Here is a 26,586-nt window from a genome sequence, read left to right as displayed (position 1 = left end):
AATTTGGTTCTCAACCAAGTTGTTCGCAGGAAAAATACCTGGGTTATCAACCAAAACTTCAGTTTTCAATCTGACAACCCTTTTATGTTGATATCTCAGGTGACAAAAATCGTCTCTCAGGCAACAAACAAAGGAGATGATGCTTTTGCTGCTGGCAGAAATCAAGGATTAGCACAACTTAAAAACATAGAGAAGCCATTAAGAGAGCTAATGTTGCTAAGGATGTGAAAGTGCTCAAAAAACAACCATCACAGGCAAATGAACAGGTAGAAAAACTTGTGGATTGGATAAAGGAAAAGCAGTTAGCCAGTGATAGTATCTGCAAGGCAATTATATATTTTTTTTAAAAATCTTCAGTTTAAGGCTAGTATGGTGTGGTTTCATAAATTTAAGAAGTGTTTATTTCTAGATTAAACAGTACATGTGTTTATTTCTAGATTAAACATGTACTATATATAAAAATGTTAAAACAGGGAATCTTTTGGAGGTCTGAAACATATTAATTCAATTTACATTATTTCTAACGGGGGGAAATGATTCAGTTTTAGAACAAATCACTTCTTGAACAGCCTTTCTGAACGAATTAGTTCGAAAACCGAAGGCCCGTGATAGTATTATGGTAATCTTCTTTCCCAAGTTCCCTACTGCAGGGCACAGCTACATGACCATAATCACTGGCCTGACATTTTTTTTGGAGGAGCTAGTGATATAAAGAATCAGGACACTGCATAAGTATTTGAAGGAGCAGGAGTGCAACGGTCAGCTTCAAAGGCAGCAGCAAGAGCAGTGCGGATGACAGCCCCAGAGCGCTCAGCAGGAATGCCACAGTCCCCTCCACACTACTTCCCCGTCATGACCATGACTAATTCAGAGCCGTATAAACCGAGTCCAGTTCTCCAGCTCTCCGAGCCAGTCAGAGATTTCTTATATCCGCTCCAAATCCTTTTCTGCTTAAAGCCCGTCAGACCTAGATTCTGGGGTTTATCACTAAGAGCACTCAGCAATGCATGGTGTTTTGTTTCATTTTCATGGCAGTCATCTGAGATCAGCGCTATCATTAATTCCATTTTATAGATAAGGCCAAGGGGCTTAGAGAGGTCACCTGGCCTCACGTCCGAAAGCTCATTAAGTGGTCATTATCCATGAGGTAATAAAAACCAGAACAAACGGTACTCATAATCTAATGATCCCTATGATTTTCCCCAATGGCCTCCTAACTTTATTTTTTAATATTAACGACCAGAACATAGGCACACGGAGGGAACTCTAGGACCCGTTCCACAAGCCTGTGCTCCTTCATTCCAGCTGCAAAGAGGAGAACTAGGCAGGGTTCAAGGAAAAGCCCGCCTGGGGATGTTCTTGCTCTAATGACTCAGTAAAATAGCCTGGGGCTGCTTTGCTCTTCCTGCACCAGAAAGGCCTTCTTGTTCCGTGTTGTGCTTTTCCTGAGACTCTCCTATCACAACCATTAGATATATAAGAATTGAGTGTGTGTCAGAGAAAAAAAAGGGGGGGGGGATCACATGAAGGAGGAAATAAAGGATGAAATAAAAAGTCTACCTGTCCCTGCTTTCAGAGTATCAGGCTGCTAAGCCTTTTTTCAGAATAAAATATTTTTCATATTATATTTCTATCATTATTCAAATTCTAAAAAAAAAACAAAAACAAAAAAAAACCACACACAATAAAAAGGAAATGTTCCTTTCTATTTGCCATAGCAAAGTCCCTAGGGTTCGGAGGGAAGAGGAGATGGGGAGTCACTGAGAGAGAGAAACAAATTACTTTTATTTAAATTAACTATATTGTAACTGGCCAGATCCATGTATAAAATAAAATATCCCAAAGTATTTTATTAAGCATTTTCTAAATTAATACAGTTGAAAAAACAAACAGGTAGGAGTCACCTCTGAAATATGAATTAAGGGTACATGCCCTAACCAGTTTGGCTCAGTGGATGGAGCATCAGCCTGTGGACTCAAGGATCCCAGGTTCAATTCCAGTCAAGGGCATGTACCTTGGTTGCGGGCACATCCCCAGTAGGGAGTATGCAGGAGGCAGCTGATGGATGTTTCTCTCTCATTGATGTTTCTGGCTCTCTATCCTTTGCCCTTCCTCTTTGTAAAAGAATCAATAAAATATATACTTTTTTAAAAGAGTACAAGTAATGACAAACTCTACAAACACCAGTCTCTGTCTTTTTGTCATATATTAGACTGTACTAGAGGCCCGATGCATGAAATCTGCACAAGAGTGGGCCTTCCTTCCCCGAGCTGTCCGCACCCGCTTCCCTCTGGCACCCGGGACCCAGGCTGCCCTCACAGCTCTGGTTTCACCTGGAAGGACATTTGGTCTAATTAGCATATTATGCTTTTATCATTATAGATAGTCTCCTACTCACTTCTTATAAGCAATCTTATGGGCTTATAAAACACAAGAAGATTTCCACTCCTTCCATTTCTTTTTTTTTTTTCTTTTTTTTTATGTCATTCACTGATTTTAGAGAGAAAGGAAAGGAAAAGGGAGAGAGAAACATCAATGAGCTGCCTTCTACTTGTTCCCTTCTAGGGATTGAGCCCGCAACCTGAGCCTGTGTCCTGATTGGGAATGAACAAGCCAGGGCTCTGCTCCTACCATTTCTAACAATAGGAAAGTGAAGCTTCCAAAATCATGCATTACCAACCAATCCAGTATTTTTTGAGCATCTAACATATGTCATTCATGGTGCTATGCACTGGTAGAAGGAATCTATAAAAAAGGGAACAATTTGGAGATATAACCATTACTACCAATTAGCACAGAGCTGTGAGGAATTTAAATCCAAGACAAGTAATTTTTTATTATAATTTCCCAGTAAAAAGTATCTCACTATCAAACAGGAACCCACCTGACAATACTGTGTAGGAAAAAGCCTGCTACAGATAAAGTAATGCACAATAGCACAAAAACTATTAAAGGACCAGTATGAGCACAGTTCAGGAGTTTTAGAAGAAGACAATTCTAAGAATAGCTTTCCCCAGAGGTTGTACAGTAACCTTTAGACTCAATACCCAGATTCGGCAATAATGTGTTAAAGAATAAAATATTAGTAGAAATATGATAGTTGAAAATAACTCCTATAAAATTTGAAGTTCATATTATTATGAGTATGTTAATTTAAATGGAAATAAACCTTCCATTTTCGGGGGTGGGGTGGGGGGATATTATTCAAAGAATATCGAGTACCACATCTTAATGAAGAGTTAATAAGGTTTCATTGTTTCTTATAGTACTAGACAATCTTTCCTTTTTGTATCAAGGGATGCTTTTAAGGAGTCAACAATGACTAGAAAAATGGCCTTTCTTTGCAACTGCTGCCTCATGGCAGCTATCACAGCATGAACTCCCTGAACTCACTTCTGACAGCACTGTGTGTGACCAGACCATAGGTGGATATCTGAATTTGGGTTGCCCCCCCCCCCTTTTTTTTTAATTGAAAATGAGACTCCGCATTTATACAGAAAAAAAACAACACATTTATAGAGCACAGGCTAAAACCCACAATGTGTTTTCACATGCATCACCTTATTTGATCTTCACAATAATCACATAGGCTGCAATGATAACATTTAGAAATGAGGAAAACTAGAAATCAGAAGAGGTAAAGTACTCAGATCACATGAAGGAAGATAAAGGATGAGGTGCCTCAAATCCTCAGTGAATCCTGACTTCAAGTATCATACAAACTTCCAATCCTCATCTGAGATTATAGTGACCTAATCTCGTATACCTCTGACTTGCCAGACATATGGTATTCAACAAATAAAGATTAGTCGCTACTTTAAATTTCTTTTTCTAAATATTACCTTCTTAATTCATCTAAGCTGGAGGTAAAATTTTCCTCACATAGTTATCAATTCCACCACTTTTGACTATGAAAATTTTAAAAAACAGAGCTAAGAATTTTTAAACTTAAGTTTCATTTATTTTGCAAATTGGTAACACCATTATATCGTTCAAACCATAAAAGATACCAAAAAAGCTAACAAGTTAAGCCCTGGCTGGTGTGGCACAAAAAGGTCATGCTCAGGTTGTGGGCTCAAACCCCAGCGGGAAGCGTGAGGAGGAAGTCAATCAATGTTTTACTCTCACATCCCTGTTTCTCTCTCTCTCCCTTCCTCTCTTTCTAAAAATCAATTTTAAAATGTTTATTTTAAATAGCTGATGAGTTAAGAAACTACCTACAACTCCCTCCTCCATCCCAACTTCCCCATTCCATTCCTGTAAGTCAATATCACGTTTCTTGTAAAGCTCTGAAGACAATCTTCCCTGGATTTCTGTGTTCCCGTACAATCTAAACCTGAACATGAAAACTGGTATCTCACAAAGATGGACAATGATTCCTTTTCACATTATAGTTATCACATGATCTCACTTATATATGGAATCTAATGGACAAAATAAACTGACAAACAAAATAGATCCAGAGGCATGGAAGCATGCAACAGACTGCTGAAACTCAGAGGGAAGGGAAGGAGAGAGGTTAACCAAAAAATGTATATGCATATATGCATAATCCAAGGACACAGACAATAGTGCAGTAAAGGCCTGTGGAGAGGGCGGGTGGGAGTGGCGTGGAAAGGGTCAATGGGAGGGAAAAGGAGGACATTTGTAATACTTTCAACAATAAAGATTTTAAAAAATTTTATTTTAAAGCTAACAAAAATAAGTAAGTAAATAAAGTTATTTGTCTCCTTATCTCTGGAGTCATTCAAAGTATAATAAAACCTTTCTTATCTTCCCCGGAGACATAGTTAAGGGTTCAGACCTTCCACTGCTGCCTCACCAGAGAATTTGTTTACGTCCCAGAGAAAAAGAAAAAATAGTCTGTCTCCCCAGAGTAAATGTGCCAGCTCCTGTCAATACATAATCTCTGAGTTCTTTTTATCCCAAGTTCGCTACAAGTACAGGTGTAAGCATATCGCTCTCATCCTTTTTGCTCTGTGTAGAACTGGGAATGGGGATCTAGTATACCATGTTACCCTGGCCCCTGGCTATGTAGTCTGATTTCTGATTTGTCTGGTGTTTCTTGCAAGTATCTATGCAGATTGGGTAACATCTGAGACCCTTCAGAGTGTTGGACTTACCCCTTTCTTACATACATGGTACTCTGCTATACTCTAAACACTTGATTTAGTCACTTACTGTATTCTGAAAAATCAATGTGACAAAATTTTAATAGAGCAGTTAGTCAATACATTTTAATCAATGATATTTTAGGAATGTTTAAATAAACTATAAAAAATTGCCCATAATGATCCAATAAATTCCTTAAAAATTTAGTGTAAAAATTACCTTAAGTTTATACTCATTTTTCTGTTATCAGAGTTTACTAACTCAATTTTTCTCCAATTGCATTTTTCTATAGTCTGAGAATAAAAAATTATCTTAAACCTTGATCTTTCCAGTTGACAAAGAAGCAAATTTCAAGTATAATTGTGGATCACTGGTCTCAATCAAAGCATTCTACATAAAGAACAAATTTAAGTAGCAAGGCAAGTAAAGCAATATGTTCTAAATGTAAACTTTCAGTTCATATACAAGTGTTCTGAAAAATATAAATAAAAATGAGGCTATTGCCTCTTTGGAATTCTACTTGACATTTTTCCCACCCTCCACCTTAAGTTTCTTCTTCTCCTAAGTGTTGGTGTTGTCCTAGAACCCTGGATGGCCTATATGTTAACAACTCTTAGGTCTGTACTTCCCAGGGGCTCAAGTTTCTACAACTATATACTTAAGACTCAGTTATGATGGGCATTTGCCTTGTTAAATTAGATTATCTTCTGAAAATTTGCTCTTCCTGCCTACTCAGATGGTGGTCAGATTAGACTTACAGTAGAGTAAGGTGGGGGGGAAAAGAGATCAGGGAATAAAGTTTGTAGTTTTGCTGATTATTACCAAATTAACTATCACCACGTCCCATTGACTTCACCTCCTAAGCATTAGAAAGAAAGTCTCTTTGCTCTCTCTAATCCACCACCCTAGATGGTACAAAGGCCACACAAAGGTTTCTCCATGTTCCGGGACCCCCATGAAGCTGTCACATTCACTAGAAAGAGCACTCCGGTACCAATTTAATCACATCACCTGCCTTCCGGCAGCCCTCTGTTGAACAGTCAAGTGTTGCTCAATTAGGACAGCAAGCCAAGCTAAAAGTAACAATCCAGCATTTATTCACTTACTGCGACAGTGCACGCAAGAGGCAGAGAGAGGCACCAGCTCCAGAAGGCTTCATTCCCTTCCCTGCCATGCAACAGCCCCAAGTGAGGGGCAGGTGCTCAAAGCTCAGATGCACGCTGCCATCACATTCCAAGGAACACCAAACAGAAGGCTCCTGCCTCTTTAGGGAATGGTGGGCTGGGGTGAAGGAAAGAAGGAAGGGGTGGGAGTGGGAAGGGACTGAGTCAAAGCACACCTAAGAGGCTCTTATCAGAAATACCTAGGAGGTGCCTCAGTTGAGGTCCCTGATAATGAAGCCTGGAATGGAGACAACAGGGCTAGAAATGTAGGTGTACACAAGAGCGTGTTTGGCCTAAGGGACTGACTGGGAGGGAGGAGGGGCCTGAGTCCTTGACCTCAATTTTCTCTAGAAAACTGCAATGCACTGGCTGTGCACCAAGTCTGGTGTGGACAGGGCGCCTTCCCCCTGTAAGGACTGCCTGGCAAAGCCTTATAATTGCCTATGGTTGGGTCTGAAAGATGACACAAGGATTTTTTTTTTTTAATATATTTTTTAATTGATTTTTTACAGAGAGGAAGGGAGATAGTTAGAAACATCCATAAGAGCCGAAACCGGTTTGGCTCAGTAGATAGAGCGTCAGCCTGCAAACTGAAAGTTCCCAGGTTCGATTCTGGTCAAGGGCATGTACCTTGGTTGCAGGCACATCCCCAGTAGGGGGTGTGCAGGAGGCAGCTGATCGATGATTCTCTCTCATTGATGTTTCTAACTCTCTATCCCTCTTCCTTCCTCTCTGTAAAAAATCAATTAAAAAATAAATTAAAAAAAAAAAGATTAAAAAAAAAAAAAAAGAAACATCCATAAGAGAGTCATCATCCATCAGCTGCCTCTTGCACGCCCCCTACTGGGGATGTGCCCACAACCAAGGTACATGCCCTTTACCAGAATTGAACCTGGGACCCTTCAGTCTACACAGGCTGATGCTCTATCCACTGAGCCAAACCGGTTTCAGCAACACAAGGATTTTGCGGTGGATCTGAACTCCTCACCCTTCAGTGGCCTTCCAGAAGCCTAAACTTCTTCACAGGGTAAACAAAAATCCCTTCATCTGACCCGGCCGGGCCTACTTCTCTGCCCTCATCTGCTGCTTCACATTTGATACTCCAGTAAAACCTACGCTTTCCAAACTATTCTCACCTCCATGTCTCTGCTCACAGTTCCCACTATTCCCCCACCTTCCGTTTCTTCACCAAGCAAACTCCTTATGCTTTCAGACTCCTCCCCAGTGCCTCTTCCTTCAGGGAGGCTTCTTAGTAAATACTCACCCTCATTCTAGACAAAACTATTCCCTACCCTGTGGGTCCGTAAGCCCCTATGCACACATACTTCTATTTCACGTACCACGTGATATTTTGTTTATATCTCGCTCTACAACAAAATACTAAACTCCTAGAGCAGTGGTTCTCACCACCTTTCTAATGCTGCGACCCTTTAATACAATTCCTCATGTTGGGGTGACCCCCAACCATAAAATTGTTTTCATTGCTACTTCATAGCTGTAATTTTGCTACTGTTAATGAAGCGTAATGTAAATATCTGTGTTTTCTGGTGGTCTTAGGCTCTACAGCAGCGGTTCTCAACCTGTGGGTTGAGACCTAGAGAACAAAAGCCGCACCCTCAAAAAAAAAAAAAAAGCCGAAACCGGTTTGGCTCAGTGTATAGAGTGTCGGTCTGCGGACTGAAAGGTCCCAGGTTCGATTCTGGTCAAAGGCATGTACATTGGTTGAGGACACATCCCCAGTGGGGGTGGGTGCAGGAGGCAGCTGGTCAATGTATCTCTCTCATCGATGTTTCTAGCTCTCTATCTTTCTCCCTTCCTCTCTGTGAAAAATTAATAAAATATGTTTAAAAAAAAAAAAAAAAGCCGCACCCTCTTCTGTTTTGAATCCCCAGTGATTCACAGGTATTTGGCACAGGGGAGAAACATGGAGAATAACCTTGGAGGAATTAATGTTCTACACACCAGCATTAGCACAGCATAAGGAAGAAGACACCCCCACAGAAGGATTGCATGACATAAGCTCCACAGGCTAGCCAGCTCAGAGAACAGGGTCCCCAGCACTGACTGCCACTCCACTTCTAAGGCCCAATTGCTGTCAAAATCTCCCTGTTATCAGGCTGTCCAAGGTGCACCTGCAGCTCCAGGATTTGCTGTCAAACTTATCAAAGACAATACTATCTGCCCTTCCCCCGTCCGTCAAAGAATTTCCTTTGTTTCTTCAACCTCATTTTTGGATCAAAGACAGTCATCAGGTATCCATTGTTCTTACAAATATCAATTCTATTTCTTGGCCATTTTGCTAAGCTTTTAATGCCCCTCCCCCTTCAGGATACCCCTTCTCTGTCCCCTTCTAAGGCAGTCCACCAGCTGTTTGGAATTCCTTCTTCAAAAGACCATCTTTCATTCCTTATAATTGTCTTCTTAACCTAGAGGCCTCAGGATATCGGTTATTAGGATCCTTTCTAAAGACCTTTCAATGATATGAATATTGGAACATTTAAAAGTATCCATTTGCAAAGTGATAAACACGCTTTTCACCTGTATGTTTTCAGTTTCCTGTAATTTAACTTTCACCCAATTTTTCTGGGAATCCAGTCAGACAAGAGGGGAACCAAGTGGAAGACAAAGATAGCCAATGTCAGCAAAGATCTTAGTTGGTGACGGGCCTACATCACGGTTAAATTGGGAATGTTTATGTAACTCATGTTCTTAACAAGTCATAGTTTCTAGCTTTGTCATCAAAGAGAATACCAGACTTCATTCAGAGGTAAATTGCAGGTAGGTCTGAATCTCAGGCCTAAAGATTCCATGCCAGTGAAGTTAACTTAAATTCACTCTTTCTCTCTCTCTCTCTCTCTCTCTCTCTCTCTCCCTCCCTCCCTCCCTCCCTCTCTCTCTCTGTCTCTCTCTCTCTCTCTCTCTCTCTCTCTCTCTCTCTCTCTCTCCAAACATTCAGGTATGGGCTGCGATTATTTGAACTCTTTCTGCATTTACTGAGCAGGCACAGAGCTACAGACTCCAGAAAAAAAAAAAATCAGGCTGGGTGAGAAGGATGCTAGGTGCTTTAAAAATACTACTGAGAATAGCAAACATGAGCTTCTTACCTGGTAAAATACTCACTCCATAGGTAGAATAAAAAACAATAGTACGTCCCACGTAGCTGTGTTATGTCGTCTCCTATTTTATACAGAGAACCTACATGTTTTTGTATTATTTGCCATTTAAGAAATTTGATATCCTCTATGTGGGAAGATAGACCAGCAATTTATATGAAATTGATCCCTACAAATATAATGTTAAAACTCTAAAACATTTTAATGGACCATTGTTGTCTAAAATGAAATCACTAGATAACTAATAAGTAAAGAAGTGAATGGGTAACCCCTGTACTTACAAGAGAACATGAGCAATGATGGCATTCTCATCGAACAAGGTATCAGTGGGGAATTCTCTCAGCAATATGTTGCCTCTGTAAAAAGTTTGAAAAGGCATTACAAAAATAGTTCCTTAGCATTCCACTTACTTGTTTCTCTAATATACTAGACTATAAATTCTTTACTGCTAGAGCCTGTGTGTCTTATCTACCATGCACCTACCAAAGAGCTGGCCATAATATACACTCAAATATTTATTGAATATAGACTAATAACTATGTCAACTTTGAAAAGCTTATGTCCTGGGTTTAGCAAAAAAAAAAACAAAAAAAAAAAAACAACAACTGGGGAATAAACATAAATCCAAACAGGACTTCCTGACAACCTCCCTGTCACGTATACACAGATACCCAAATTGGGCTCGGAAGGAGGAGAAAGAAGTATCCTCAGCAGTGGATTCTGGAGGAGACAGATTCTCTCCCCATTTCCCAGGCCAAATCCCAAGGGTTTGAGGACAGAGTTCTGAGAAACCTCAGTTTAGCAGACCCAACCTCAGTTTAGCACATTGGCAGACCCCTCAAAAATAGAGTATGTACATTTATTTCACACCAGAATATGGCCTGACCTGTCTATTTAAAACCCTACATTTCCTCTTTTGTTAATGTTTTTATTTGTTTTAGAGAGAAAGAGGAAGGGAGGAAGATTAGTGGATTTGGAATCCAAGATGGCTGCTCGGGTAGGCACCTAGCCGCAGCCGCACGCAACAATTTCAATAAAATACAACTAAAATATAAAATGGACATTACCCAGAACTACAGGAAAGTCAACTGACTGGAAATTCTACAACGAGAAGCAAGGAGAAAACCAGAAGGAAGCGCGGAGGAGCTGTAAAAGCCCAAGGTACGGAGACACGCGGCGCGCGGAGAGGACGGAGCCGGAGAGGAGGGAGGCCGAGTGCCTGGCTGGCGTTCCCTAGCGGGAAGGAGATAAACACTCCGACTGTGCTGGGCCCCTGACTGCTCTGAACCCCCGTTCTGGGCCAGACCCCGGGGACTCAGGCTCAACCATAGGGAGCTGGGCTGTAGCGAAAGGAGGTCCCAGAGGCGCGCACACAGCGCGCAGAGAAGGGCCGGCCGGCTGTGCCGTAGGACTGCCCTGGCGGGAAGGAGACAGGCTCCAGACTGCTCTGAACGCCACCTCCAACTCCACTTACAACTGAACTGAACCCCAGTTTCGGGCCCATTGCGGGAGAGCTTACATTGTTTGGTAGCAGGCGAAAATCGAAGGCACCTTTCTCTCAGAGGCGCTTGCAACAAGTACGGAAGGACCCTGAGTCTCAGGAGTCGCATAGGGCGGGGCTGACGGAAGCCAAGGCTGTAGGCTCCACCCTGAAACCCCGCCCCATCAGGAAAGCTGCCTGCGAAAATGCCTAAACCAAATAGATCACAAACGAAAGAAATGGAGGACAAAAAGAGACTGGATATAGAGTTCAAAACCACACTTATAGGGTTTTTCAAGAGACTCCTAGAAAAGGCCGATAAAATAAATGAGACCTATGAGGATATGAAAAGGGATCAACAAGAAATGCTAAGGGATCAACAAGAAATAAAGAATACATTGTCTGAAATAAAAAATATTCTACAGAGTCCTAAAAACAGAATAGAAGATCGCAAGAATCAAGTCAAAGATTTGGAACATAAAGAGCCAGAAGACACTCCTCTGCAGAAGCTAGAAGGCAAGAGAATCCAGAAAATTGAAGATAATGTAAGAAACCTCTGGGACAACTTCAAACGATCCAACATCAGAATCATGGGGGTCCCAGAAGATGAGAGAGAGCAAGATATCGAAAACATACTGAAAGAAATAGTGACAGAAAACTTCCCCCACCTGGGGAAAGAATTGGACTTACAAGTCCAGGAAGCACACAGAACTCCAAATAAGAGGAATCCAAAGAGGACCACACCAAGACAAATCATAATTAAGATTCCAAGAGCAAAGGACAAAGAGAGAATATTAAAAGCAGCAAGAGCTAAGCAGGTGGTTACCTATAAAGGAGCACCTATACGACTGTCAGCTGATTTCTCAACAGAAACCATGCAGGCCAGACGGGAATGGCAAGAAATATTCAGGGTGATGAATAGCAAGAACCTACAGCCAAAAATACTCTACCCAGCAAAGCTATCACTCAGAATCGAAGGTCAGATAAAGAGCTTCACTAATAAAAAAAAGCTAAAGGAGTTCATCACCACCAAACCAGAATTATATGAATTGCTGAAGGGGGTTCTTTCAGAAGAGAAAGTAAATAAAGATAAAAATTATGAACAACAAATACGTAACTATCAACAAGTGAATCCAAAAACCAAGGAAATTTAAAAAAAAATCTGATGAACAATATTAACTGTTGAATATAATAGAATCAGAGGTATGGAAGGGGAGTGAACTGATGATTCTTGGGGAAAAGGGGAGAGGGGAATGTGGGAAGAGACTGAACATAAACTGTGCACCTATGGATGAGGACAATGGGGAGTGGGGAAAGGGCAGAGGGTGGGGTGGGAAGGGGGGGGAAAGGAACACTTGTAATAATATGAACAATAAAAATTTATTTAAAAAAAAAAAAAAAGAAAAGAAAGAGGAAGGGAGGAGAGAGAGAAACTGATTGTCTGTCTCTTACACATACCCTACTGGGGATGGAGCCCCCAACCCAGGCAGGTGCTCTGACCAGAATCAAAGGGGCCACCTCTTGGTGCACAGGAAAATGCCCAAACAACTGAGCCACTCTGGCCAGGGCGAAACACTACATTTTCTAGTGCTTGCATGCCAGCCATTTGTAATAGGAGTTTACATAAGATCCTCATGCAATATTTTAAAAAACTCCTGTAAGATTATATTCTCATTTTATAGATAAGGAAGCAGGTAACAAATCTATTACCTGGACATTTTACTAAGCTTCATATGACACACACACCCCCTCCCCAGCCCATGGCATACAACTTTATTCTGGGTTAGTGATATTTTATATTCTGAATATTCTAAAAGTATAGTTTTATATTTGTCCATTGCACTCAAAATAATAGTTTACCTGAATAAATATGCTTTCAGCAAATCCTTTTCTTTTCCACAGTATTTTGATGTTTCTTCCTTGACACAATTAACCTTTAAAAGATAACATTTAAAGTTTAGAGTGTATCAGAGGAGAAACCAAGATGGCGGCATAGGGTAGATACCCGAATGCAGCCTACCACAACAAATTTGAATTTAGAACTGGAAAACAGGGGAGACATTGCCCTGAGGCACCAGACGGCTAGCTGAGAGGAGGCTCTGCCATCTGGGAAGGAGAGAGACTGCACGCTGAACCTCAGGAACTGTGAAGGTGCAGAGAACTGTGTGCGCGAAAAGGTGCTGGCTTAATCCCGGTGTGCGAAGAGGGAGGGCCCGGCTGAGTTCGCTGCTGGCGTACTCCCAGAGCACTGAGTGGGGGGGACAGCTAACGCGCAACTGGCTTTCTTGTTCAAGAGGAAAACAAAATCGCCCTATTGCTCTGATAGACGGCCCCAGACAGGGAGAGGCCAGACTGTCAGGCAGTGGGCAGAGATCTCTCCGAGGTGTGTGAAGCCAGAGGCCATTGCTGCGGGACTTGGGGAGGAGCCAACGGGAAAACAAAGCTTGTCTGAACCAACCCAAGACTCCACCCCATCCAAGCTGAGCACAGAAGCTCTCCCAGAGGCTGGCTTTCTCTAAGGAATGACTGGCCAGAATCCAAAGCTGGTCTGCGCCTTTACCAAAGAGGTGCGCGTGCCTGAAACCAATCTTCCAAAACTCACTGCAAACAGGACTTTTTTAAGGCAAGACTGATAGGGAACCAAAGATTGTCTGCGCCACCCCGAGACCCCGCCCCATTCAAGCAGAGTACAGAAGCCTTCCTAGCTGAGACACTGCTGATCCTCACAGCCAATTGGCTTGGAGATCAATGCTTCCCAGTGATAACAACAACAAGCAAAGCTTAACAACAAGACTGCACACACAGCCCACAAAGGGCTGCACCAAGACTATCCACCGCAGGTAACTGGGAAGGCTGTGCTACTGGGCTCTACCAGAACACCTAGCACACAAAACTACTCCATAAAATCAGGGAAACAACTAAAATGCAGACAAGAGGCAGGACACAAAGGAAGGAGATGGAGGAAAAGAAAAGATTGGACATTGAGTTCAAAACTACAGTTATAAGGCTATTCAAGAATATCCTAAAAAAGCCGATAAAATAAATGAGACCTATGATGTTATGAAAAGGGAGCAACTAGAAATAATAAGGGATCAACTAGAAATGAAGAAAACATTGTCTGAAATAAAAAATATTACACAGAGTCCTAAAAACAGACTGGAAAATCGCAAGAATCAAGACAAAGATTTAGAACACAAAGAGCCAGAGAACACTCCTCCGCAGAAGCAAGAAGATAAGAGAATCCAGAAAGTTGAAGATAGTGTAAGAAACCTCTGGGACAATTTCAAGCGAACCAACATCAGAAATATGGGGATCCCAGAAGAAGAGAGAGAGCAAGATACCGAGAACATACTGGAAGAAATAGTGACAGAAAAATTCCCCAACCTGGGGAAAGAAATAGACTTACAAGTCCAGAAAGTGCACAGAACCCCAAACAAAAGGAATCCAAGGAGGACCACACCAAGACACATCATAAAATTCCAAGAGCAAAAGACAAAGAGAGAATATTAAAAGCAGCAAGAGAAAAGCAGGTAGTTACCTATAAAGGAGCACCCATACAATTGTCAGCTGATTTCTCAACAGAAACCATGCAGGCCAGACGGGAATGGCAAGAAATATTCAAGGTGACGAATAGCAAGAACCTACAGCCAAAAATATTCTACCCAGCAAAGCTATCACTCAGAATCGAAGGCCAGATAAAGAGCTTCACAAATAAAAAAAAACTAAAGGAGTTCATCACCACCAAGCCAGAATTATATGAATTGCTGAAGTGAGTTATTTAGGAAGAGGAAGAAGATAAAGATAAAAGTTATGAACAACAAATATGTAACTATCTAAAAACAAGTGAATCTAGAAACCAAGGGAATTAAAAAATCTGATGAACAATATTAACTGGTGAATATAATAGAATCAGAGGTATGGAAGGGGAGTGGACTGACGATTCTCGGGGAAGAGAGGAGTGGGGGTGTGGAAAGAGACTGAACAAAAACTGTGCACCTATGGATGAGGACAATGGGGGTTGGGGAAAGGACAGAGGGTGGGGTGGGAACCTGGTGGAGGGGAGCAACTTGGGGGGGGGAGAAGAGGAACACAGTTGTAATAATCTGAACAATAAAGATTTATTTTTAAATAAATAAATAAATAAATAAATAAATAAAATAAAAAATATATATATAAATAAAGTTTAGAATGTATCAAAAGGTAAAGGTTTCTTGCTTAGGGAAACAAGAAAATGAAACATTACCATTTGTCTCCATGTTTTGTTTAATTTTACTTTTCTTTTTGATTTGTATCCCATAATTGCTCATATATTCAACTGCTTGAGGTAATTCAGAAAAAGAATTTTTTTTTACACCTGTTTCTACACCTAAGAGTTATATTTAATTATACCAAAGAGTTTACATTTAATTCAATCTTGTGGAGCAATCAGAAGGTAACCAGGCAGAAAAGGAAGGAAACAATTAAAGCAGAACTGAAGTCCTGCGGGAAAGCCAGGAAGCACTGCAGTGAGTGGTAAATTGAGTCCATGGAAGCATCTCAGCAGCAGGCACACAGGGATAGCAGATACACATGGTTTCTTACCCCAAATCCATCCTCCCTTTGGTTTTACTAAAGGAACTTCACTAAAAGCAAATCCCTCATAAAAGTCTATTCCAAATGCCCAACAGCTAAGGATAGCTAAACAGTGTTAAGAGAAGTCACTGGGTTGGGATTCTTAGAAGGTTCTGAAAAGAGGATTTACTGATATTCTTGCTCTTCCCACTTCTTCCTGACAAAACACCGCCAAGATAGCTAGAACACCAGTAGTAATCACGGACCATGAGGCATCTTTGGAGAAGAAACCCTTGCTAAAGATGGTGCATCTATCCGGTTTGGCTCAGTGGATAGAGCGTCGGTCTGGGGACTCAAGCATCCCAGGTTCAATTCCAGTCAAGGGCATGTACCTTGGTTGCAGGCACATCCCCAATAGGGGGTGTGCAGGAGACAGCTGATCGATGTTTCTCTCTCATCGATGTTTTTAACTCTCTATTCCTCTCCCTTCTTCTCTGTAAAAAAATCAATAAAATATATTTTAAAAAGAATGAATGAATGAACCTAAGTCCCTGATGATGCCTGAGCAGCCACAACAGCCCTTGATAGCTTACAATCAGGACTCAATATGAAAAATACAAGGACAATTCTGCTAGCACAGGGATAAGGAGGCAGGTTAAAAGAATTACATCAGTATAGGTCAAGGATGACAGGGACTTGAAGTAAAACAGAAAAGTTTCAAGAGATTTTCACAAATGTTGTAAGTAAAACTAGGGAGAAAACTGAGCATGTATAAGCAGCATGAGCTAGTGGTGGGGAAGAAAGGAAATAAAGATTACTAGATGGGTCAAAGAGGTACCCAACTTACCAAGACTAATTCTAGAGGAACGGTGACTTTGTTTTGGATTTTGTTAATTTGGGGGATTTTTCTTAAGATGAGTTTTTGTGTGTGGTGATGTTCAATTTAATTTTAAGAGAGTTTGAGGAATCAGAATAATAATTAGGGAAGCTACATTTGCGTTGTTGCTTTTTAAATGTTACCAAAGGAAAACTGATACTCAGAAAAGATATCAAGGATAGAAAATCAGAATTGAAAATCATATTATAGCCATAAACAAAAAAGTAAATTTTAATGTAATTTTAAAAGAATTATTAAAAGTCAGAGCACAGGGATGGTTAGCATTATGACAATAGATTTGTCCATTCATCCATTCAACAGATATTTGAACACCTACCATATGTCAATCACTATGGGTAGTTAAGTTCCAAATAGAAAACTTTATTTTAGAACTTATATTCTAAAGGTAAGAACTCATATTCTTAATTTTTAAAAATTAAGAAATATGTAATGTTAAGTGCTATAAAAAAAATATTAAGTGTGTGACAGGACATTTTAGGAATCAAGGAAGTCTTCTTTGTGGTGGTGATATTTGCACAAAGAACAGAAGCAATGGAATGAAACATACAAATATATATTTATATGGAAAACATGAGTTCTAAGCAAAGTGGGAATTCAAAGGCCTTGTGGAAATAACTCATATGGCAGGTACAAGTAACAGAAAGATGACCAGTAGGTATCAGGAACAAAATGAACAAGGTGGGGGAACAGAAAATCAGATAAGACAGGAAGCGATTGTCCACAGATTTTATCATAACTGTAATGGGAGCCTTTCTGGGAGGGGAGTAAGATAATCTAAACACATTTCACTTACTTGTGAAGAGTTAAGTGAGACAAAAGTGAAAAGAGAAAGACCAATTGTTAGAAGGCTATTATGGTTTCCCAGATGAGTCTGATGATGCTTTGGGCAAGGAAGGAACAAAAGTGAAGGCACAGAAAGTAGTCAGATTTGGAGAGTTTTGATGTAGAAACTAAAGGACTTATTGATGGTTATAATGGAACTACAAGTCAAGGATAACTCAAAGGTTTTCTGTTTTTAAATCTACACTGATATAGTAACATAGCCATACCAGCTTTCTTGAGGTTATAGTTTCAAGATATATTTTTTTCCTTCATTTACTTTGAAGATTTCTGAAGCCTTTATTTTACGATGCATTTCTAAATAGCATCAGTAGGGTTTGGTTATTATACCCAGCTTGATAATTTAGGTCTTAATTGGAACATTTAATCCACTGATATTGTTTTCTTCATCTACCTCTGCCTCCTGAAACCTTAACTTTTGAAGACAATCTCAAAATGCTACTTTTTGTGAAGTCTTTCCCAATGCCATACATGATCTTCCATTTCAACAATCAGATGTGAGCTCTCTTTCCTTTTAATCGCTATGGCATATTATTTGTATCTCTCTTTTTATAATTGGGCTCTGCTATTTATTAAAATTATTTGAGAATGTGTTTTATCCTCCCTATTTAGAATATAAAGTATCCAAAGAAATAGACAGTGTCTTAATCATCTTTTTATCCAATAGACTAAATATAGTAAGCTAATTTTAATCTCATAAACATTTACTGAGTACCTCTTACGTGCAGGGACTGAGCTAGATACTCAGTATAGGTCTCTCCTACTCACTACAGTATCCCTTCCATGTAGATTGATGACATCAACTATAAAATTAAGTTTAAATTATGTTAGTTCATACAAAGGTACCACTGGGCATGAACCTCAATATTCTAGTCCAGGTACTAGACATATATACTAGTTACTAAATAAACAGCATGATTACCTTTTTTGAGTGTCATACTTAGCTTATTATTTCATTTGTAAATTTCAGTTTAAAATGTTATTCATAGCTCCTCAGAGATGAGTGTCATTATCATTCTAGAGTGTAATCAGCTGTTCATTAGCTGAGACCCCCTATACAAACAGAATTGAATATTTTTTAAGGTATATAGCCATGACTGATGCTCTATCCACTGAGCCAAACCAGTTAGGGCAAGGAAATGTTTTATTTTTTTTTTAATATATTTGTAGAAGTGAAAACTTTATCACTTTTACTTACCCAAAGTCAAATAATCTTCCATCTGGTATCCACTACAGCCAAGCATGTTGAACTTGTGGCTGGAAGGCCACATGCCTCTGTTAACTACATTGAAGTTCCAACCCTCTTAATGATGTCTCTGTCTTTCCGGCAACCAGACCCTATCCTGAAGTTATCTAAGGGTCCCCAGCCACCAGTTACCTCATTAGCATTTTGGTAACATTTAAAAAAGACACTTGATAGGGTTTTAGAAGCTTTTATATCAGGAACTGGAGTTAAAGACCAAATATTGTTAACAAAAATGCTCCTAGCCTATCACTCAAGAATTACAAGGGTTTTAGGAATTTTGTGTCAGGAATCAGGGCCAGAAACCAAATATATATATATATACCTTAAAAAATATTCAATTCTGTTTGTATAGGGGTCCCATGTTCAATTCTGGTTAAGGGCACATGTCCAGGTTGCAGGCTCTATCCCCAGTGGGGGGCATGCAGGAGGCAGCCAATCAATGATTCTCTCTCATCATTGATGTTTCTCTCTCTCTCTCTCTCTCTCTCTCTCTCTCTCTCCCTCTCCCTCTCCCTCTCCCCCTCTCTCCCTCTCTCCCTCTCTCCCTCTCTCCCTCTCTCCCTCTCTCCCTCTCTCTCTCTCTTCTTTTTTTTTTTCCTCACCCAAGGGTATTTTCCATTGATTTTTAAAGAGTTGAAGAGAGAGGGAAACACAGAAACATCGATGGCAGAGAAACATATTGATTGGTTGACTCCTGCACATACACTGACCAGGGCCCAGACCGAGAAGAAGCCTGCAATCCACGGACATGCCCTTGACCAGAATTGAACCTGGATCCGATCAATGCTCTGTCCACTGAGCCAAAATGGCTAGGGCCACAGCTTTTGAAATCTTGCTCCCCAGAGCATGTCATCAGTTTGGCTCAAATAAACTCACAACAGTTCTCTACAGGTTTGAACATTTCTTACATCGACAAGAGAAAGTCAGGTAGACACTAATCTAAAAGAATGTAATAATCGCTGGGTTACTTATCCAGTTTTCTGAGATACAAATTCTAAGCTTATGTACTATCTAATCCATGATGCTTGTTTAAAATTTTTTTTGAGAAAAAAATTAAATATATAATTTCAAGTTAGGTTGTTTTAACTTTCCTAAGTGTACATGAAACTGCAACATAGGTAATTATAAAAACTTAAAACAAAAAAGATAAAATACTTCAGGTACCTCAACTTTGGTACCTCTGTGGTAAGAAGTTAGAGAGACATGAGCAGAGCAAGGACAATGGGCCAGGTACAGAAGGTCACCAGTGCAGAAAGTCCTAGGTGCCTAGCAAAGGTCAACTGTAAGGTGGGACCTTGCCCCCAAAGTGGCTTTTCCTCCCCTAGCATATCACTGGTCATTCAGTTTAGACTTGCTGACCTTTCCTCCCTAGAGATAACATTTAGGCCTCAGTTGTATTTCAGCTCCAGGCCCAGAAAAGCAGAAAAATTAGAGAAGCAACACTTCGGCTGAACTCAGGACCAGATGCATTTTAGGGGTGTCGAACTCAATCAGAGAAGGGGCCAAAATCTAAAATCCAGCCTAAATCGCGGGCCGAATGGTTTACTGAACAGTCATAAACTGACAATGTCATAAACTGACAGCGGAGTGCAGTGATGACAGCACGGTGCGGGCCACATTGCAAGGCCTGGCGGGCTGGATTTGGCCCGCGGGCCTTGTGTTTGACACATGTGCATTAGATAATAACCTCCTGCCCTAGCGCTGACCAATCAACAAATCAATCAGTGGAGACCTAGACCTGAGATGACATACCCGGACACCTGCTGAATATTCTATTAAAATCTTGCCCTGGGACCTCCCCTAAAATCTACACCCTTAAAACCCTTAGGACTGAGGACTCAGTGTGCTCTCCCTCCAGGAACACTGGCCTGCCTTTCCCTTCTCTCTGTCCTCCCCGCCCCAGGCGTATTACCTTTACCTTCCTCACTCCCACGCTCCAAGGGCCCTTCCTTTACCTCTACTTTGTTTCTTAAGTCCATTTCTTCTACAAATTATTTCTTCCTCTGGGATTTTATAAATAAACTAGATGCCTGATGCAAGAGTAGGCCTCCCTTCCCCCTGCTGCTGGCACTGGCTTCCCTCTGGTACCTGGCGCCTGGACTGGCTTCCCCTGGGCCACCCGCAGGCACCTGGGATCTGGGCTAGCTTCCCTCCGGCCCGTTTTGTCTGGAAAGATGTCCAGAATGACATCTGGAAGATATCCGGTCTAATTAGCATATTACCCTTTTATGATTATAGATGTTCTCTTATAGTTTGAGTCTTGGCTCTAAATTCTTTCCTTGCCAAAACTCAAGTACCGAGCCCTAGCTGGTTTGTCTTAGTAGATAGAGCATTGCCTGGGAGCTGAAGGATCCCGGGTTCAATTCCAATCAAGGGCACGTGCAGGGTTTCAGGTTCCATCCCCAGTAGGGGGCGTGCAAGAGGCAACTGATGGATGATTCTCTCATCGATGTTTCTAACTATCCCTCTCTCATCCTCTCTGTAAAAAAATCAATAAAATATATTTTTTTAAAAATTCAAGTACTGAGGTTGCTGAACCCAGGTCCAGTCTGACCCCACAGGTCTAACACCTAGTGCCCTTCCTACCACTTACAATACCTCCATTTGTGCTAACAGAAATTTAATAAATTATCCAATTGTGATATATTTGTCAGGTAAACTGAAGTCTAACTATAGGACTGAAAAACTGACACCGAAGTCCCAACAGAATAGCTTATAAAACTAAATTAAATGCCATGCTAAAGAGTTTCAAACAGCTTTTTTTCTCTATATTTATGAATTTATACAACAATCTGGAACTTCTGTGCTTCTGTTTATTCTTATGGAAAAAAGGCAGAAAGCAACAGAAGCATTTTTAGATAGTCATTTAGATGTAAACTGTCACTAATAATTTATCAACATAAATATCCTTCTACCTTTGTAACTGAGATTCCATAGTCCTGGAGAGGTTTAACAGCCTTATTCAGTTCTTCAAGAAATACAGAGGTACTTGGAGAATCTAAAATAAGAAATGTTTTATGAATGTTTAATGATTTACCCCTTAAGAAAGATAAATTCTTAAAAGCAAAGTCTAACAATAAGGTCCCACTGAGCATACTGATAAAATAGCAATAGAAAGGTCACAAAAGTCAGGATATAAAAAATACTTACCAGCTTGACAAAAATAAGCTAAGGAGGCTTTTCCTGCTTGCAAGGTGCTAAAATATCTCTGAGGACTCAGTTCTGGTAGAGAGTTGACTGCTGACTTATAAACAATGCACATCATGACAAAAGAGATGCCAACTCTAAATCCATTGAAACTAAAAGACATCATCAGCTGTAGATATATATATATATGAGCAGGAGATTCGGTCTGCTTTGTTCACTGCTGTGCTCTGTTGCCTCAGACAATACCTGACAAGAGTAGGTGTTCAACAAAGTTTTGCTGAATTAATTTGTTAAATAAATGAAGTAAAGTTTGCAACAACAACAAAAAATAATGACATTATTTTTATATATTTGATTTTGATACTTTATTATTCTTTTCTAGAAAATATCTGAGAGATGATATATAATGATATTGATTTGATAATGATTTTTGAAACTTGCAAAAGATATCAAGAAAATGTAACATACTAAGTATTTTAAGTTTAATGGATAGTTACTCAAGTATGTGAAGCTAATTGTCATTTTTAAGGGTTCTAAAATTTATTCTCTAACATCCAATTAGAGAATAAATTTTAGAACCCTTTTTAAATTGGGCATTTTATCCTTCCCTACCGAGAGTGGATTTACAATTAACATACAAATAGCTATTTAATACCACTAACATGGGAGTGAGACATCAAAATATATGTCTACTATGTTTACATTCTTTTTACTTTAAACCCCCTAGCTATTAAACTACTTAACAGTCCTTAATACACATTTTTAATGCTCAAGACTTTGACTTATTTATACAGCTTAGAAATTCAAATATCTTTTCAAATCACTTGTCTTTTCTGAACTCAGATTTGTTCTAGATATTCTCCTCTCATCTTTGATGCTGTACTTACTTCCACGCTGTCCTCTATATCTGCTTTCAATTCTCTTCTGTTTTTGCTACTTTCACGTTTCTCTTAAACAATATCTTCTTTCAGGAAGCTCCTCCATTGATAATCTATATTACCTATGTTTAAAGAAGATAGGAAAATTTGCATAATATAAAAATATACTTCTAGAAAGTAAACATATACCCACAGGTATTGGTGAGAATTTTGCTTTAATTTTTTTTTTCAAACAAAAGATCACTATCTTAAAACAGGACACAGAGAGAAAAAGCAAAAATTGCCTATAAGGATAGGGGTAGAATTTTTCCATAAATAAAATTATAAAAGAATGAAAAATTTAGGAAAAAATTATACTAAATTGAATATTTACTCTTGTCTTTCAATATTATCAATAAGCATATAATACTTCTCCCTGCAAAGTAGGTATATCTAAAAAAGGAAATAATTACTCATTACTTTCTAATATTCTTTTCATGAGAGCTAATTTATACCAAACAGTGAATGAATTTGCCATCAGTTTTTAATAATGAGCCAAGAGTTCAAAACTCAAGTAGAATGACGAGTGAGGACTGTGAGCAGTATCTTAAAAAAAGTAATTTTAATGATCTAATTAAGGGGTATCCTTGACATTAAAATTGATTCTACATTACAGCCATTTTAAGGCAGCATATTTTAAAGTGACTTTATATTAATGGGAATGGTTTAAAATAGGTCATCCAAGATTTTCTTTATATTCTGGAGGTGGGGAAAATGTATGCATCCTAAGACTAAGGGAATAATTATATATTAATGAAGTAACTCCAACCTAGGTAAAAGGTAAAATATTTAAATGAAAGCACAATTGAAAGAGTCAATAAAATATCATTTTTCCTGTCTTTGTGGTTAAAATCCAATTATTTTAACACTAAATTGGACATTAGGGTTAACATAAGATTCTTTTCCCCTAGAATAATGTCGGCAAACTGCAGCTGGCGAGCCACATGCGGTTCTTTGGCCCCTGAGTGTGGCTCTTCCACAATACACGACGGCCTGGGCGAGTCTATTTTGAAGAAGTGGTGTTAGAAGAAGTCTAAGTTTAAAAAATTTGGCTCTCAAAAGAAATTTCAATCGTTGTACTATTGATATTTGGCTCTGTTGACTAATGAGCTTGCCGACCACCACCCTAGAATGTATTTTGTAGCACCAAAAGTTCTAACTGCACATTCAAGACTTGAATACTTTGCCTCATCTATCATTGGACAAATGAGATTACATGTGTCAAAGTACTGTGAATTTGGACAATTAGTGATAATGCTGATTATTCTTACATATTCTTAGAGATAAGCACTCATAGGCATCCTGGCAGTTTATCCCATCTTTAATAAGTTGATTATTTAAGGAATTCCTTAAAGCAGAGACTGCTGTGCAAGTCAACTTGAAATAGAATTTACATGGTCATAATAAAATAAATACTGAGTAATGATACAGCCAAATCTATGGCAACCACAGTTGAGAAGATGGGAGATAGAAAGTAAGGCTTCATGCAGACAGGGTGAGAAAAGGGGTAAAAGAGCCAAATACTGATCTTTCACAGGACCGAAAGCCAAGTTTATTAGAAGCAGGAATATCAATGCCCAAAGCAAGTTGAAAGTAACTGTCTTTAAGGAAGGAGACATTGGATGGAGAAAGACACCAAAGGTATTTTGTAAAAAATATATTTTTATTGATTTATTTTTATAGAGAGGATGGGAGAGGGATAGAGAGAAGCATTAATGATGAGAGAGAATCATTGATCAGCTGCCTCCTCACGCCCCCTACTGGGGAGTGAGCCGAAACCCAGGCATGTGCCCTTGGCTAGAATCGAACCTGGGACCCTTCAGTCTGTGCAGGCCTATACACTATCCATTGAGCCAAACCGGCTAGGGCAGAACCTTCTTTAAACAGTGCATCTTTGCACTTTAGCTTCTACTCATATTAGCTCCTCGTGGGGCCACATAAGAATGTTCATTGCACAAGAATAAAATGCCTTTGTCCAGAGACATGATCTCCTCATAAAAAGATATTTAAACTAAAGAGAAGGTAAGTGTGGGTGGCAAGTGGTGGGGAAAGAGAACACACAGCGAGAATAGAGTAAAAACAAAGATACAGAAGGTACTTGGTGACTTTTCCTCCAGTTATTAGGAAATGGAATAGAAAACAGTACTTTAATGCTTCAAAACTAAAAAATCAGAACGAAGTGATGACTACTACTACTCTTTGAGAGAAATGTGACCTCATCAATTTGTTGAGGTAGCTCATTAGCATGTTTTCCTGGCAGGTATAATGTAGGATTACACTGATTGCTTTCCTATACTTCCCATCTCTAGCAAAGTTTGAGATCACCATGTGACTTATTCTGGCCAATAAAATGTGAGCAAACATGGTATGTCCCTTTCCGGCAATAGTTTTAACAGCTAGTATGCAATATACCAGGCTTTATTTTCTTTGTCACGGTCACTAAAAATGCTCAAGTGGTGGCTGTCATCAGCATCAGTCGCAGAATGCATACAACAAAGAGAACCCACAACTGATATGCAATGAGCATGTGACATAGGAAGAAATAAACCTTGTCTTAAGTCACTGAGATTTTAGGACATTATTGCAGAACACTCTAATTTATCTTCATTGATATACAAACAATAGTGACATCTGCCTTAACAAGAACTCCAAAATTAGGGATCAAGCAACAAGGAATCTCCCCACTTCCCCTTTCCCCCAAGGAAACTTATCAGAGACGGGAGCTCAGCAAATGATCCACATGAAGGAGTAACAAAACATTTGATGAAACTGTCACCACAATAATTTACAAGTGGCACATACCTAATGAATTTATGACCATGTATATCTGGGGGACTAATGGACGTATTTATACCCTAAGAGAAGATGCTAGAAGACTGGAAGATGAGAACCGTGAGAGAGTTGCTGTTGGTTGTGCCTAATGAGATATGAGAAGACAAGTACTCAAAGAAGAACCACCATCCAAGAGACTAATGATTAAAACCTTCAAACAATCCTTTAGTCCCCACCTTTGTGGGGTCAGGCGGTAAGCTGAGAAAACTGCTCAGCCATGGAAGAGCTCATAAGCTCCAAAGCCAACTTCAGATGTGGTCAAGGATGATAAAAATGAAACGGACCTCTGGCAGGGCCAAGCCAAGGACCACGGAGAACTATGCCCTAGAGCAGTGGTTCCCAACATGGGGCTCAGTGAATTTTTTGCATCGTATGACCCTAAGGGCCTCATATACAGTTCATAAATATGTATTGTGACATATTTATGCATTTCAGCTATTATATGTTTTGAAACTGTATTTGCTATTTTCTCATATCACTTTGTATTATTGTTTTAAAATAATTTCTTAGTGATTTCTTCCTCAGAACTTCAACTGTCCTTTCATTTATTTTTTTCCTTCATGGATGCCATGTTCTTTGGAAGCTTGTTTAAACCAAGTAAATGGCCTTTTAGGCTTCCTCCATGTGAACAGGAGTTTGCTTTTTGAATAATAAGAATTATATGTCACAGGGGGAGCATCAGGATTTTAGAAAGGCTTAGGTGGGACATAGCCAAAAAAGGGTTGGGAACCACTGCTCTAGAACATGTGTCAGCATACGAACTACAATACGAACTACAATAATGAGATCAACATAGAAATTGAGTATAATGTTTAGAAGCTTTTATAGCAATTTCACACATTTGCAAATAAAATGCTAAGGGCAACAGAAGTTTTTGTTTGGCACCAAAATAATGAAAGAGGGAAATGAGGAGGATGTACCTCAAGGGAAAGACACCAATATTCCCGGTAGTGAGGGCAGGGGGCAGGGATTCACCTGCATGCGTTCTGTAGACAGCTGGAACAGCTGGTGGCCTCTCCAGCCAGAGCAATCCCATTTTGAAATTGGGTCCCGCATGTAATACTCGGCAAACGGTTCAGCTTTAAATATTTGAAAGGCCATTGTGCTAAAGGAATCTGCCCTCCTAGAACAACAATATCCAACCACATTTCCAGTTTTAAAATATCTAGCAACAAGCTTTTCTAGAAGGCCACTGATTCATTTGCCTTTTATAGGCCTCAATTCCCATTTTGATTAACCAAACAAGTAACCGTTTTCCCCTCTCAACAAAAAGAAGAAATTGACAAC

General features: G+C 39.6%; 1 protein-coding gene across 1 annotated transcript in view; it reads right to left on the bottom strand.

Annotated features, from left to right (window-relative positions):
* The window catches only part of TXNDC16 (thioredoxin domain containing 16), an 83,904-nt gene that overhangs the window by 54,455 nt on the left and 2,863 nt on the right, over positions 1-26,586 (bottom strand). The window contains exons 2-6 of the mRNA XM_084877660.1: positions 22,438-22,550; positions 21,554-21,796; positions 21,319-21,401; positions 12,729-12,802; positions 9,670-9,744 (exon numbers count right to left, since the gene is read on the bottom strand). Coding sequence (XP_084733786.1) covers positions 9,670-9,744; positions 12,729-12,802; positions 21,319-21,401; positions 21,554-21,716 — 395 coding nt within the window. The 5' untranslated portion in view covers positions 21,717-21,796; positions 22,438-22,550. The remainder of the gene's footprint in view (positions 1-9,669; positions 9,745-12,728; positions 12,803-21,318; positions 21,402-21,553; positions 21,797-22,437; positions 22,551-26,586) is intronic.

This window comes from Pipistrellus hanaki (genome assembly GCF_964339955.1).
Source record: "Pipistrellus hanaki genome assembly, chromosome: 1".
NCBI classification, from domain to species: Eukaryota; Metazoa; Chordata; class Mammalia; order Chiroptera; family Vespertilionidae; genus Pipistrellus; species Pipistrellus hanaki.
This window is presented reverse-complemented; position numbering and strand designations above follow the sequence as displayed.